This window comes from Lytechinus variegatus, chromosome 3, assembly GCF_018143015.1.
Source record: "Lytechinus variegatus isolate NC3 chromosome 3, Lvar_3.0, whole genome shotgun sequence".
Lineage (NCBI taxonomy): Eukaryota > Metazoa > Echinodermata > Echinoidea > Temnopleuroida > Toxopneustidae > Lytechinus > Lytechinus variegatus.
The window spans coordinates 46994667-47007929 of NC_054742.1; the positions used below are offsets into that span (position 1 = coordinate 46994667).

Sequence of the window (13263 nt, forward strand, 5' to 3'; positions counted from 1 at the left end):
AGATCGAGTTTTATTTACACAGATAAAAAATTTGATTTTTATTGTTATATTCCATCTTAAATTACAAGTTTATTGACCTTGGTCATGCGACCTGAAACTTATGCAGGATGTTCACTGATGCTTGATTACTCTTATGATTAAGTTTCATGAACAAGATCCATTTACTTTTAGAGAAGTTTATGACATTTAAAAAACTTAACCTTGGTTGAGATTTTTGTTTGAATTGTACAATTTGACGATTAGGACCTTCTTGCCTGAAGCACAAAATGTTAAAATAATGGAATTCCACGTGTTCAGGGAGGAATGAAACTTCATTTCACATGACAATGACGAGAAAATAAAAATAGTTCACATTTCATATAATAAAATACAAAAGAAATAGTGAGTGAGTGATGTCATCAACTCTCATTTGGATGTAACTGGCTCGTTCATATAACTATTTTGTTGAAAATAAGTTAAACTTTAAAATGCCAAAACTTTCTTATTTTACATCCGATTTTGATGAAATTTACAGTGTTATGCTTGTTGAATTTTTCTCTTTTTATTCAAATCAAGTTTTTGTTGGGGTGGACTTGTCCTTTAATTTCAAGTGCTGCTATAACTTCTATTTTCTTGGAAGGATGTAGTATGTCGATAAAGCCATCAAAACCATGTGCCTTTGTCCCCTCATGCTCAAATTGGTGCATTTTGTACATGTAGATGTACTGTACATGTAGATATAAGTAGACTTGAAAAGGCAATATTCTGTCTTTTTGGAAATTAAAATGTGATAAAATGTAGTTTCGCGCTTCATTTTCTAAAAAAAATTCAAAGCTGTATATTGGTAATATGAATTTAGGGAATGTTTAGTAAATTTTGAGGTATTTTTTGTCACTTCTTGATATATAGATTATATGTTTAACAAAATTTGTAAACATTTTTTGTGTTAACAATTCCCCCGGTATTCATATGCTGGTCACCACCAAAATTTTAAAGTGCAGCACTGGTTAAAGCATTTTAACTTTTATTTGTCACTTTGAGACAAGTTCTCCAACTTCTTCCACATTTCAACCCAATGCCAAAACTACATTTCAAACATTCTTTTAATTTTATCCCCCCCCACACACACAAGTGGAGCCTGGTTTCAGTACATCAGACCACTATTGATCTTTTATAACAAAGGTAATGTATCTATATAATATTAACGTTCTTGCTAAACAGCATAAAAAATGAATGAAAACATTGAGAGGTTTCGGGGAATTTATCATGAAATGTTGTCATAGAATTCAACTCACCTCTGGTTCTGGCTTTTGGCCGAGTCTTTTCCTGCGTCCTGTATGGGGAGAAAAGTGGTTTTCATTATTGTCATTTTTCTTTGAAATATATAATACAAAGTGAGAACAAAATAAAGCTGATCGTGTATAAAAATCCATGCCAAGAGAGGTTACATTATTTATGATGATGGATTTCATGGTGTTCCATACATTTACTGAAAGAAAAGTACTGTACATTGTACAATATGTGTGCTTTCATTAAGGGCAATAGGACTTCAAAGCTGTATTTAGGGGGAAAATCACTTCCAAGGTTTGTTTCATTTGCTCATGATAAGAGCTAATTACCCAGTCAAAGTACGGATATTTTCTAAACTAATTTTTCCTTTTTTAAATTCATATTTCAGAATTTTCATGCTTGTGGACTATAGTATTATTTTCATGTATAGTGTAGTGTATACATCTAATAAAATAATCATTGAATTATCATTATCATACAAGTTTTTTTATCTGAACAAATTAAAACTACATGTAAAGCACAAGAAAAAAATTGCCAGATAGACCAGTAGTCACCAGCTGTACAATATGAAAACAGAGACAAATTTATCCATCACACCTCTGAAATGATTCATAAAGCATTTCTCTTTATTTTGTTTCTTCTGTCGTTTGCTCTCAATTTTTTTATTTTATATTTTCAAATATGGATATTAAAACATTTTATTTTTAGGGCTTCCTTGCTTTGGTTTGATGCACAGTGATTTTCTAGCTAACAGTACATGTACACACATTTGTAAAAATACCCAAAATAGGAAAAAAAATGGTAATTAAAAATTGCTGATATACTTTTTTTTAAGGGAAATGAACTTCAGTACAGGTGTACATGCACATTAAAGTACATGTACATGTAGACCTACAGTATAACATACATGTACACAGAGTAAATTCTCATTTAAGAAGACACTAAATTTGACATTTTTATGACAAGTTTGATAACATGACAATACATAAAGCAATGTCTTGTTAACAAAAATTAAATACAAATCAAGGATACTTTGGTGTAAATTAGATTCTGAACAAATTTCACTGATTCTTCTGTATATTTCATATATGTACTGTGCATGTACATGTACTTCTACATCAGTAGTAGGGCCTTTAGTATACTGTGCATATTCTTCCACTCATACATGTACAAAAGGCATTTGGTCATTATTGCAAATCTATATTATATTGTACTTGTTCAAAATACATGGATCTTACCTAGCATACATGTACATACATCATGTACATGTACATTGTGTCATTGAAAATTGCAGCAAAACAAAACTGTGTTTATGTACATATTAGAAGTAAAAAAAAATCAGCTCATCAAACTGTTTTCGATGCATTAACAGATGGACACTGCATTTTTTCTAAGGTTTTCACTATTTACAATGTTATATCATCGAAGAACAAGGAGTTGGAATTGATTAGAAAATGGGAAACTGAGATGTAATGTACATTTACATGTACATGTAGGTTCATCAGTTCATGTTGAATTAAAAATAACAATCATTTTAATACAAACTTGGTATTACAGTTAGGATTAATGCTTACAATTTGGTACATGTACCTGAAGTGGCACATTTACTCCTGGGTGACAATATTGCCTTTATATAAGAAATTCAATGAGCAAAACACTGAAATCTTTATCAAAATCAAAATCTGATTAAAGAAAATGTAGTTATTGAATTAAGTTAGAAATATTTAATGAAAAGTCAGTTGTTCAGGAATATGCATTGGGTTTGCTGATCATATATGTATCATGTCCCCATTTTCCCTTTTCTCATTTTTATCAAATATATGAAATTATTTAAAACAGGTACAGTCCGACCTCTCTTATCCAGACACGTTGGGACCAGCACCAATCGGATAATGGATTTATCCGGATCTGGGAGACCCAATATTAAATACATGCAGCTGCGCTGCCGGCTGCCTCCCCAGGTCAACGGTGGTACATTGTAGCTACACTATTGTAGAGGGCATACAGACAGAATTCACTGCATTGTCAGTGCAAATTATAGGCAGTGTTTTTACGGAAATTAAATCTATCGATGGCCAAAAATCTTGGATAATTTACCTGCTAAACTGACTGAGGTATAAATCGAGCATACCTCGAAAGAAAGAGAATGACGCAATGAAACCAAGTTTTACAATTAGATCATCGCGGCGGGTATCACAGCTTCGCAATGTCAACCATTGTTACACTGACTGTAGGCTCAAACATGATAGATGGCGCTGTCCGTATTGAGGCCTAACATTAGCTAGCAACACATGTGTTGTTTTTCCCGCGAAACAAAAAGAAAAACGTGATGAAATGTTTGCGCTGCACCCTGATTTACTGGAAATTATCATGCCTAAGTTCTTTTGGTAATTTGGGTGAGATATTTTCATGAAAAATAATTCTGTTGTAGGTTGACTATATTGGGAAATATATGTAATATATAAAAGTGAGTTAACGTATAGGATTGAGTTTAGATTGAAATTTCATTTCCTCACGTACTAGATTGGATAAAAAAAAAATCTCGGCAAGTGTGCGTCCGGATAATAGAGAGATCCGGATAAGGGGAGGCCAGATAAGAGAGGTCGGACTGTACATGTATTTTCATACATTTGTGTAAAACAGGTTTCCCTTGTAAAAAAAAAAAATCCACCAAAAAAATTCACCTTACATACCTGGTGGGTGTTTCATAAAGCTGTTCATAAGATACGAATGACTTTACGCACGACTGGTGATCCTCTCTTATGCTATGTGTTATCCCTATTTAATTGAGTTATAACCTAAGAACATGTTCCAGTCATGCGTAAAGTCGTTCGTAACTTTATGAACAGCTTTATGAAACACCCACCGGGTATTATATACTTTGTAAATCATATCTCAAAGGATTAACTGAAAGATGCAAAATTTTGAAATGTCAATTAAGCTTTATTTTTCATCCAATTTTTATGATTTTTGCAGTGTTTCTGTTCAATTTTCAGCATTGAATTATGTAGGTCTATATGATAATGATCTACATGTACATGTACTTGTGAAGTGGAATAATAAGTGAACAGAAAGTCAGAAAGCTGCAATCTTATTATTATCTCCCATGGAATTTTTTCCCTGCTATTCAACAGTTTATGATTATGTCCAACATGTATTTGTAATTTTTTGTTTTCATGGTAATACACCTTAATGTAGGGCAAGGTCAAATACATGTAGGGAATCACTACAGCGATTTGAATAAGAAGTATGTTTAAATTACATGTAGGGCTAAATCAAAACGTCATTCAAAAGACCGTTAGAAGCATTAATGTTTAAATATTTTGACAACCGTTTAGGGCCTAGGGGAAAAACTTCCCGAATAGTTGCTAATATTTCACATTTTACATCTTTCTATTCTTGAATGGCCATCTATTTTGCTTGAGATTGTTCTAGTTGGAAACTACTAAAAGAAGAAATTTTCACCTCTTTCTTGACTCTGAAAGATTGTTTTATATACACTCAGTAAATACCATAGTCTCACATGTAGACTTTCATGGTGTGCAGCATCATAAATCAATTTTCAGAGTCTAGAGAGGTGAATATTCTGTACTTTGTTTGATTTAGTTGGACTGAAGTTAGCGACCGTAAGCTCTGCCTGTGGCAGCTCACCCGTTAGTCTCCTGCATGTTTGCATGATTTGGGCCGCTAAGTTCAGTTCAGTCCACATCAAAATTACAGTGAAGCCAAACTAAAGCGAAGCGATGTCTCAATGAGAATTGAACGTGGTACCAAGGGTACTATGATACCCTGGGGTAATCTGTGGTGCATTATATTGTATACATGTATACAAAAATACATGTACACTAATAAATACTTCATCTTGTATAATTTCCATTAGCTCTTCAAGTTTGTGATTTTCATTCATCCTCTTATTTCTCAGCATTTATTGCAACTTTTACAGTCAAATTTGATGTGGAATATGAAAATAATCTGAACTTGAATTGAAAGGACACAAAGTTTTGTACACACAACACAATCTCACCTGACATAATATTATCAGCTCCAGTATATGGTTAGTGGACCAGTAGAGAGAGCTTAAATATTTAGTAGAGCAGCATGGTAATGGCAGAGTAGGTGTGATGCGAGAGGGCGGTGGAAAGGGCTTGGATAGAGGCCGATGAGACAATATCTATTATTGATAATATACGAGCAGAGGAAATAGAGAATAAATCACAATGAAAAAGAGGATTTCTTTATAATATCAGCATATTAAGCACATTGATTTAGCATAAACATGTTTAAATTCCAAACACATGTACCAATAAGTGAGCATGTACATTTAAGAAGTTTAGAAAAGCAGAAGATACAGTACAAAATGAGATTAAGAAAGAAAGGTGAAGCAATAATGGCAATGTTAGAATATTTCTGCACCAATTTATTATATTAAACAAGTGGTAAATTGATGATGAATTGATGATGATGATGCACGGCATTTATATATTTGTATAGCGCCATATATCTGTCAAAGACATTCAAAGGCGCATTTTTGGAGGAGCCAGCCAATCTGGGTCGCCTATAAGGGCGCGCACACAGAACTGTGACCCGCAGGTCTCTCCTCCCAATATACATTGTACATGTAACTGGTTGGGGGAATGCAGGTGGACCACTTCACCGGGGTTTCCCCCTACATGTACTGTTATTCGAATAATACAGTGGGTTCTTAACGTGCAAAGGTGGTGACACTCCTCTACACAGGGCCTCCATTTAACGTCCTGTCCGAGGGATGGAGTGTTTTGCACTGTAACATAGCCTGCATGTATGAAACTGGGGAGAGATGTTTGCACACAATGCACTGGCTTCAGTCATCCGTCCGGGGTGGACTCAAACCCACGATCTTACGTAGGTTCGACGGACAAACACTTTACCGACTGAGCCAACTTTGCTCTCATGATTACTGGTAATACTGTACAAATAATATTTTCGTTAAAAAATTCATTTCAGAAGATTCCCCCAACATGGTCTAAGTTCATTGACTCTAAATGGCCTTTGACCTTTGTCATGCGACCTGAAACTCATTTAAGATGTTCAGTAATACTTGATTAACCTTATGTCCAAGTTTCATGAACTAGGTCCACACACTTTTGAAGTTAAGCTACATGTATCATTTTAAAAAACTTAACCTTCGGTTAAGATTTGATGTTAGCGCCTCCGTCGGAAAAGCGGCGCCTTATACATGTAGTCTCACTCTGCTACATGTACATACTGTAAGTAAGACCCTTCAGGATGATCCCAATCATGACAAATCATTAAACAAAATCAACTGTTAGCCTACATGTACCGGTACATTGTATGTGCACGTAATCAATGCAAATTTAGGGAAATCCCCAAATTCAAAGGGAAATCCAAAATAAATAGCTGTGAGAAATTACATTAATTATACATAGGCTATGGAATGAATATTAAAGTATGGGAGCTGAATATGCATATTCTGTACATATGTTTAGTGAAGACCTGAAATCACAAGGATGTACAAAATGATTCCAAGGGGAGTTCAAATGCACTACTTTCCTATATAATATCAATGAAATTCTTAATGTCATACACTACATGTAATACTCGATTTCTTATTTTAAAAAATCAAATTTACCCTCTTCTTTTACATTTTTTTTATACAGAGTATACAAATTTCTGATATCTTATGATCAAAGTGCAACAGAAATCATAAAAAAATAAAGTAAATAGTTCAAAAGACTAATAAAACAACCAACATTTGAAAGTAATCTCTAGTAGGCCTACATGTACTACATGTAGGCATACAGTACAGTAATGTGTACCCTTATTGGTGATGTACATGTACCTACATTTACATCACTAAATATTAGTGCATGGGGCTACTAATCATTATACATGTACATGTAGGTCGTGTCCATGAAAAAAAATTAATAAATAAAGAAAAGTAAAATTATTTTAGAAAATCCATTGAAATCAGATGTAAAATAAGAGAGATGCAGGTATGGCATATAACTTTGTTATTTTATAGATTAGGTCCAGAAAGACAATATCGGAAATGGACAGGCAATAAACTGCATAATACCAAGTCTGTTTCATAAAATATGCTTTAAAAATAGCAAATTACCCTACTCACTGGCCCAAATTCTCCAATGTCATGTTGATAGAGAACATGTTAACAAATGCGATAGATATGTACATGTATAGGGGTGATATTCACTCTTGAAACAAAAAATAGACATACTTACTTAAGCGAGGGAGCATAGCAACCAAGCCCAAGGGAGCGAAGCGATGGGGGGGTGTGGAAGGAGTTTATCTCCCATGGTAGGGACTTTTTGCATTTTGGGACTTTAAATGGTGCAATTGTTGTGCATACCTGGAGTTTTAACCACATGTATTGTACATGTAAACAAGAACACTACACAATGTGAACTTACCAATTATTAGAGCTACACGGTGCAATACTGTATGTATGGTAGCACTAAAAATACCAAATCAGAAAAAAAATCGGAAAAAAGCTTGGATTTTCAAAATTGGGCAAAAATGAAGGAAAAATTTGTATGCCTTGCTGGGAAAAAAAAATTGGAAATTGGATTTAAATTGGAGGAATATCACCCCTGTACATGTATGTAGGAAACTAGAAATGTTTCATTATTTCTTGTTTCCCAGAATACTAAAAAACAATCATTATTTCAAAATAATATTAACATCAGACAGAAACCCATAGATATGTTGACTATATTTCTGTGATTTCTTTTATTGCCCATTATTTGGCCATTGCTGCTGAAGCTGTTAGTATATAGGCCTATACATGTATGTATATGATCTGAAGTGAAACAAGCCCATACCTCAAAAAAAAAGCAAAATACCAATTACCAGTACCAGTATTAAAGCACTGAAAATGCATGCAACTTGTTTTACACTTCTTTTTATAGATATTCAATTAATTATAAATGGAAAATTAGACCTACAGTACATGTACATTCAAGCTAGATCTACATGTCTTATGTACACTTTCAGGGGCATCATAATAGTTTATCATCAATTTTTTTTTCTGTAGATACAATGATGAATATGTGACTGCCCAGTTGAAAACTTTATTACTGGTAAGTCAGCAAACATGAATTTCAACTTTTTCTGTCTTTAGAAAAAATGACAATATTCTTGTATTCTTTTAACTTTGTAACATTTTTATTTAGACCTTTAAGGTTTTAACTTGCACAGATCTACTTTTACTACATGACATGACCAAATATTGAAAAAGTTCAAGATCAACTGCTTGAATTCATTGAGAAGATGAACTTTACAAACGTTAGACCTGTATAGAATGCAATATCAATAAATTTTGGATGTACAGTGAGGTTCCCCATTTTAAGTTCACAAACTGAAAATGGTAACATTAACATTGCTGGAGCGTTCGTACACTCAATCTGTATTACGAACATGACGAAAAACGATCAAACTTCAAAGAAAGAACCTGACCATGTAAGCTTGTCATAAAAATTCAGTATTTTCATTTCATTTATTTTCCATTTCCAACAATCATTTACATTTACAATAGTTTTGTTACATACATCTTGATATAATTATAATCAATAAAACAAAGAAACTTATTATGTATAATAATCAAGATAACAGGTTGGAAACGGAGGAAGCTGCTAAAAAGCGAAGCTTGTAGGATGCAGCCTCCTATAACATATTCCTATGAACAATGTAAACAGAGCACAACATGGTAGAAATTTGAACTTAAATCTATCTGAATGAATAAATTTAAAAGAAAAAAAAGAAAGAAATAGAAAGTGAGAGAAAAAAGCAAAATCAATGGTCTCCAGATTCTTGACCCAACACTCACAGGCACAGCTAATATTACGGATCAACATAGGAAAACGAAAAATATCATATTTCACAGTTCGTAGTGCTGAGTATATATGAAAAATATAATGTATGAGTGATGAAGAGTTAAATAAACTAACGAGTATCTTGGAGAAACTTTTTCAACTTAAATTTAAAAGAATTAAGGCTTGGGGAATCTTTGATAGTATTATTAAGAGTGCACCAAAGTCGAGGGCCTTCGAAATAGATTTGGCAAGAAATGTCAGGGGTAAAGGAAAATGAAATTCGTCGGATTGACGCGTAGGGTATTTATGGATAGTTTTGTTTTTGTTAAATGAAAAATCAAAGATTAATGGTAGCATATTATTATTTAATTGATACATAAATTTACCCAAGTTATATTGATATAATGTTTATACTTTTAAGATTTTATTGTCAATAAACAATTGGTCTGTGTGGGATCTCCAGGACATCCTAAAAATAACGCGCAATGCCTTTTTTCTGTAAAAGTAATATTCGTTCTAGATATGATATATGTGTATTTCCCCAGACAATTATCCCGCATTTTATAGGGTAAAATTAATGTTGAATAAAGCATTTTTAGGGAGGAAGTTGGAAGAAAAAACTTGACCTTATTTATAACACCAATATTGTGTGAAATTGTACGGCATATAAAATCAATGTGTGTTTTCCAAGATAAATTGTCCACTATCAGACCTAAAAATTTTGTTGTAGCAACCACTTCAATGTCAGTGTTGTCCAATTTAATATCGTACTGTATGGTATTATATATATGGTATCGTATTTCCCAGCATATATTTCGGAAAGGTGGTAAGCTGAATGAGTAATAAATATTCATTATTTTGTTTTCATTCTTGCACCCTTTTTCACCCATCAAAAGGAAAAATCAAGCACTAATCAAGGGGGATGCACTAGCTCCTCATTTTCTCCATAGACAAACCCCAACCATTACAAGCCATATGGCAGACATTAGTCTACTGACGGAGGGGATACTGCGGAAAGTCTCAGCGGAGCATACATACAGTGTATATCCCTGACAGAGAGACAGGTCTAATTTTACAACTGCAATACAACGAGACAGATATTCATTAAAAAATCTGATTCAAAATAGTAGAAATTTGAAATGCAGCCTTTCTTATTAAAATCCCTGAATTGTATGTACCCTGTACAGTGAATGGGTGCGCAAACATGCATCATTTATTGTTCAATCTTGAAATGATTGGCCAAGGTTTTTTTCCAAGAAATTCATATAACCATATTTCTCTCAAATTTTCTTTTTTTGCACTCACTAATAAAAATATAAGGAACACTATCAACTGAATTTTTGTGGACTAAAAAGGAAAACATGTTTAATCTGAAGTTAAAATTTTAAGTGCTCAGACATGGCCTATGGAGACCCCCTGAATTGTTTAGATGATTGACTCTCCAGCATACTGTATCTGCAAATTGACCTGAAATTGAAGTACTTTAGACCTTGCCTTGTCATATATGCAGGCTTGCTAGCCCCACCAACTTTCTTGAAAAACAGGTACATGTAATATAAAAATGAAGAGGGGCCCCATGTCTGCACACCTGAATTATTTAACTTATGATGATGTGAATTTTCATCATTTCATTTTAAGTTGATAATGTCCCTTTATTTACATGTAGGATACTTAAATGAATAAGTGTACTCTGCAAAAAATCTCATACAAACTTGAAAGAAATGAATTATTATTTTTGGAAAGAAAAACCTCTGCCAGTCATTTTCAGATTTAACAAAATATTGGTGCCCATGTCTGCGCACCCATTCACTTTACACATGATTCAGGGACTTTGATGGGAATGGCGGCAGCTGCATTTTGAGGTCGCCACATAAAATGCCAGAAATTCATTATTTTTCCACCATTTAGAGTCACATTTTTTAAAGAACATCTTTCTATGTATGTAAAGTTTGTGGTAATCGTGCATCTTCTTTAGTTTACTAGAATTGCGCAGATGTGGGAGTGCGCAGACAACTGACAAGGGGCACTGTGCTTTCTTAGGGGACCTTACCATCAGGGGGCTCAATTACAAGGTAATTGATCAATTATGTAATTAATTAAATTTTTTGAGTAATTGTAATTTTGTTATTGAAATTTTGAAAGGGAAAGTATTTTTTTTCTTTTTTAAAAGTAATTGACATCAATTATGGTACTTTTAATCACATTCAATTTACTTTACAATAAACTTACTTAATTTATGATCTAATTTCTTGACGCTTTTCATGTCAAGTGCTTCAGCATCAAGAGTGTTGAGATTCTACATGTAATAGGCAAAATCTGTGCTCTTTACATCATACATATATTACCTGCATCTTGTCAGTTTCTCAACTTTCTCTGTAACTTAGAATTATGTTGAAACAGGTGGTGCTAGTACTGTCGGCTAGTTCATACAGAATCCATTCTGTATACCATTTATGACTTTATAGAAAGTAATTGAAATCGTAATTGACAAAATGGTAGGCCTAACTGTAATTGGAAAAAAAGTAATTTCATTAAGAAGTAAATTGCAATTGAACATTTCTTCAATTACAATTAAGTAATTGAAGAAACCCTGCTTACCATACTACTATTTAGGGCTGGGACTAAAACCCGGGTACCCGGGTCCCGCCCGTAAGCGTCGGGTACCCGGGTAGAAAAATCAATACCCGATACCCGAAAATTGCTCACCAGTATAACGTACATTTGATTTGTATTGCGTAGTGTAAGACATTATTGTAAACTCATCACAAAAGTACACAAGTCTCATTTTGAATCTCACCAATTACCCTCGAAATATCCATAAATATACTTGTTTTTCAAGTGATGATGATGTGATTAAGATCGTTCAATCGTCGCCATGTTTCTTTTGCAGCGCAGTGACGTCATCCAGCCACTGCGACGCAAACCAATTTATGAATGAAAATATTGTAAGCATGCGCATTGCAAGCCTTAGCCCCACGCAGTATTCTGTCAAAACAAATCTGCAATACTCTATCACCTCGTACCAAAATCGACCTAGAATCCCACTTTCCTTTATTTCATATGAATTATGAAAGGTATTCTCAGAGGATCTGTTTTCTCACCGATACCACGCAAGTAAGCAAGTTTTATTACTTCTTGTTTTTCCGTCAAAATCTTACGAAGTAGCGTCGATGTTGCATCGTGTTTGTGAGTGAATCTATCGCTGCGTGAACAAAGTCAATTGATTTCCGGGTTTCGGAGCATACGAGGCGCCAGCCAATCACGTTCTTGATACCATTTTCAGTTCATTATAAACCGAAAATGGTAACACGATCGTGATTGGCTGGCGCATTTGACGCTCTGAAACCCGGAAATCAATTGACTTTGTTCACGTAGCGATAGATTCTACAAACTCACGAACACGACTAATATCGACGCTATACTTCGTAAGATTTTGACGGAAAAGCAAGAAGTAATAAAATTTGCTTACCTGTGCGGTATCGGTGAGAAAACAGATCCTCTGAGAATACCTTTTATAATTCATATAAAATATAGAAAAGTGGAATTCTAGGTCGATTTTGGTACGAGGTGATAGAGTATTGCAGACTTGTTTCGATAGAATACTGCGTGGCGCACGGGAGGCTTGCAATGCGCATGCTTACTATATTTTCATTCATAAATTGGCTTGCATCGCTTTGGCTTGATGACGTCACCTATGGGGTTTTTCCACCAGTCATATTTCGAGCGACATGATTTTCGGGTACCCGGGTACCCGCCCGAAAATTACCACGGGTACCCGAAAAGAAAAAAACCCGAAAGTCCCAGGCCATACTACTATTTGCCCTTTTAAGTGATTTTCATTTTGAAGGACTCCAGAGTCCTGTGAATTCATTAATACAAGCATGTTGAAATAAAATATTAGATTTAGATCTAGAACTAGGCTAGGATACTGCCACATGATAGACCTTCATCAATATAATCGTGGTAAGTGCATAATTTCTGTTTTCACAATTTTTTCCAAGTTACTGAGACCACAATCTACCCTCCTGTGTCTATGTCTAAATGCACGATGGACTCCCGGGCTCCGGCCAGCGAAAAGGGGGCCGGAGCTCCATGGGTTAGTGAACACCCTGGGTTAGTGAACTCCCTGGGTTAGTGAACACCCTACCGTATGGGCACTAGTATT

General features: G+C 34.3%; 1 protein-coding gene across 9 annotated transcripts in view; it reads right to left on the bottom strand.

Moving 5' to 3' along the window:
• The window catches only part of LOC121411188 (histone-lysine N-methyltransferase 2C-like), a 74490-nt gene that overhangs the window by 59232 nt on the left and 1995 nt on the right, over positions 1-13263 (bottom strand). For 8 of the 9 annotated variants that reach the window (XM_041603755.1, XM_041603754.1, XM_041603757.1 and 5 more), the window contains exons 2-3: positions 5294-5440; positions 1275-1312 (exon numbers count right to left, since the gene is read on the bottom strand). In XM_041603755.1, coding sequence (XP_041459689.1) covers positions 1275-1312; positions 5294-5300 — 45 coding nt within the window. In that variant the 5' untranslated portion in view covers positions 5301-5440. The remainder of the gene's footprint in view (positions 1-1274; positions 1313-5293; positions 5441-13263) is intronic. The other variant, XM_041603758.1, reaches the window with a different exon arrangement.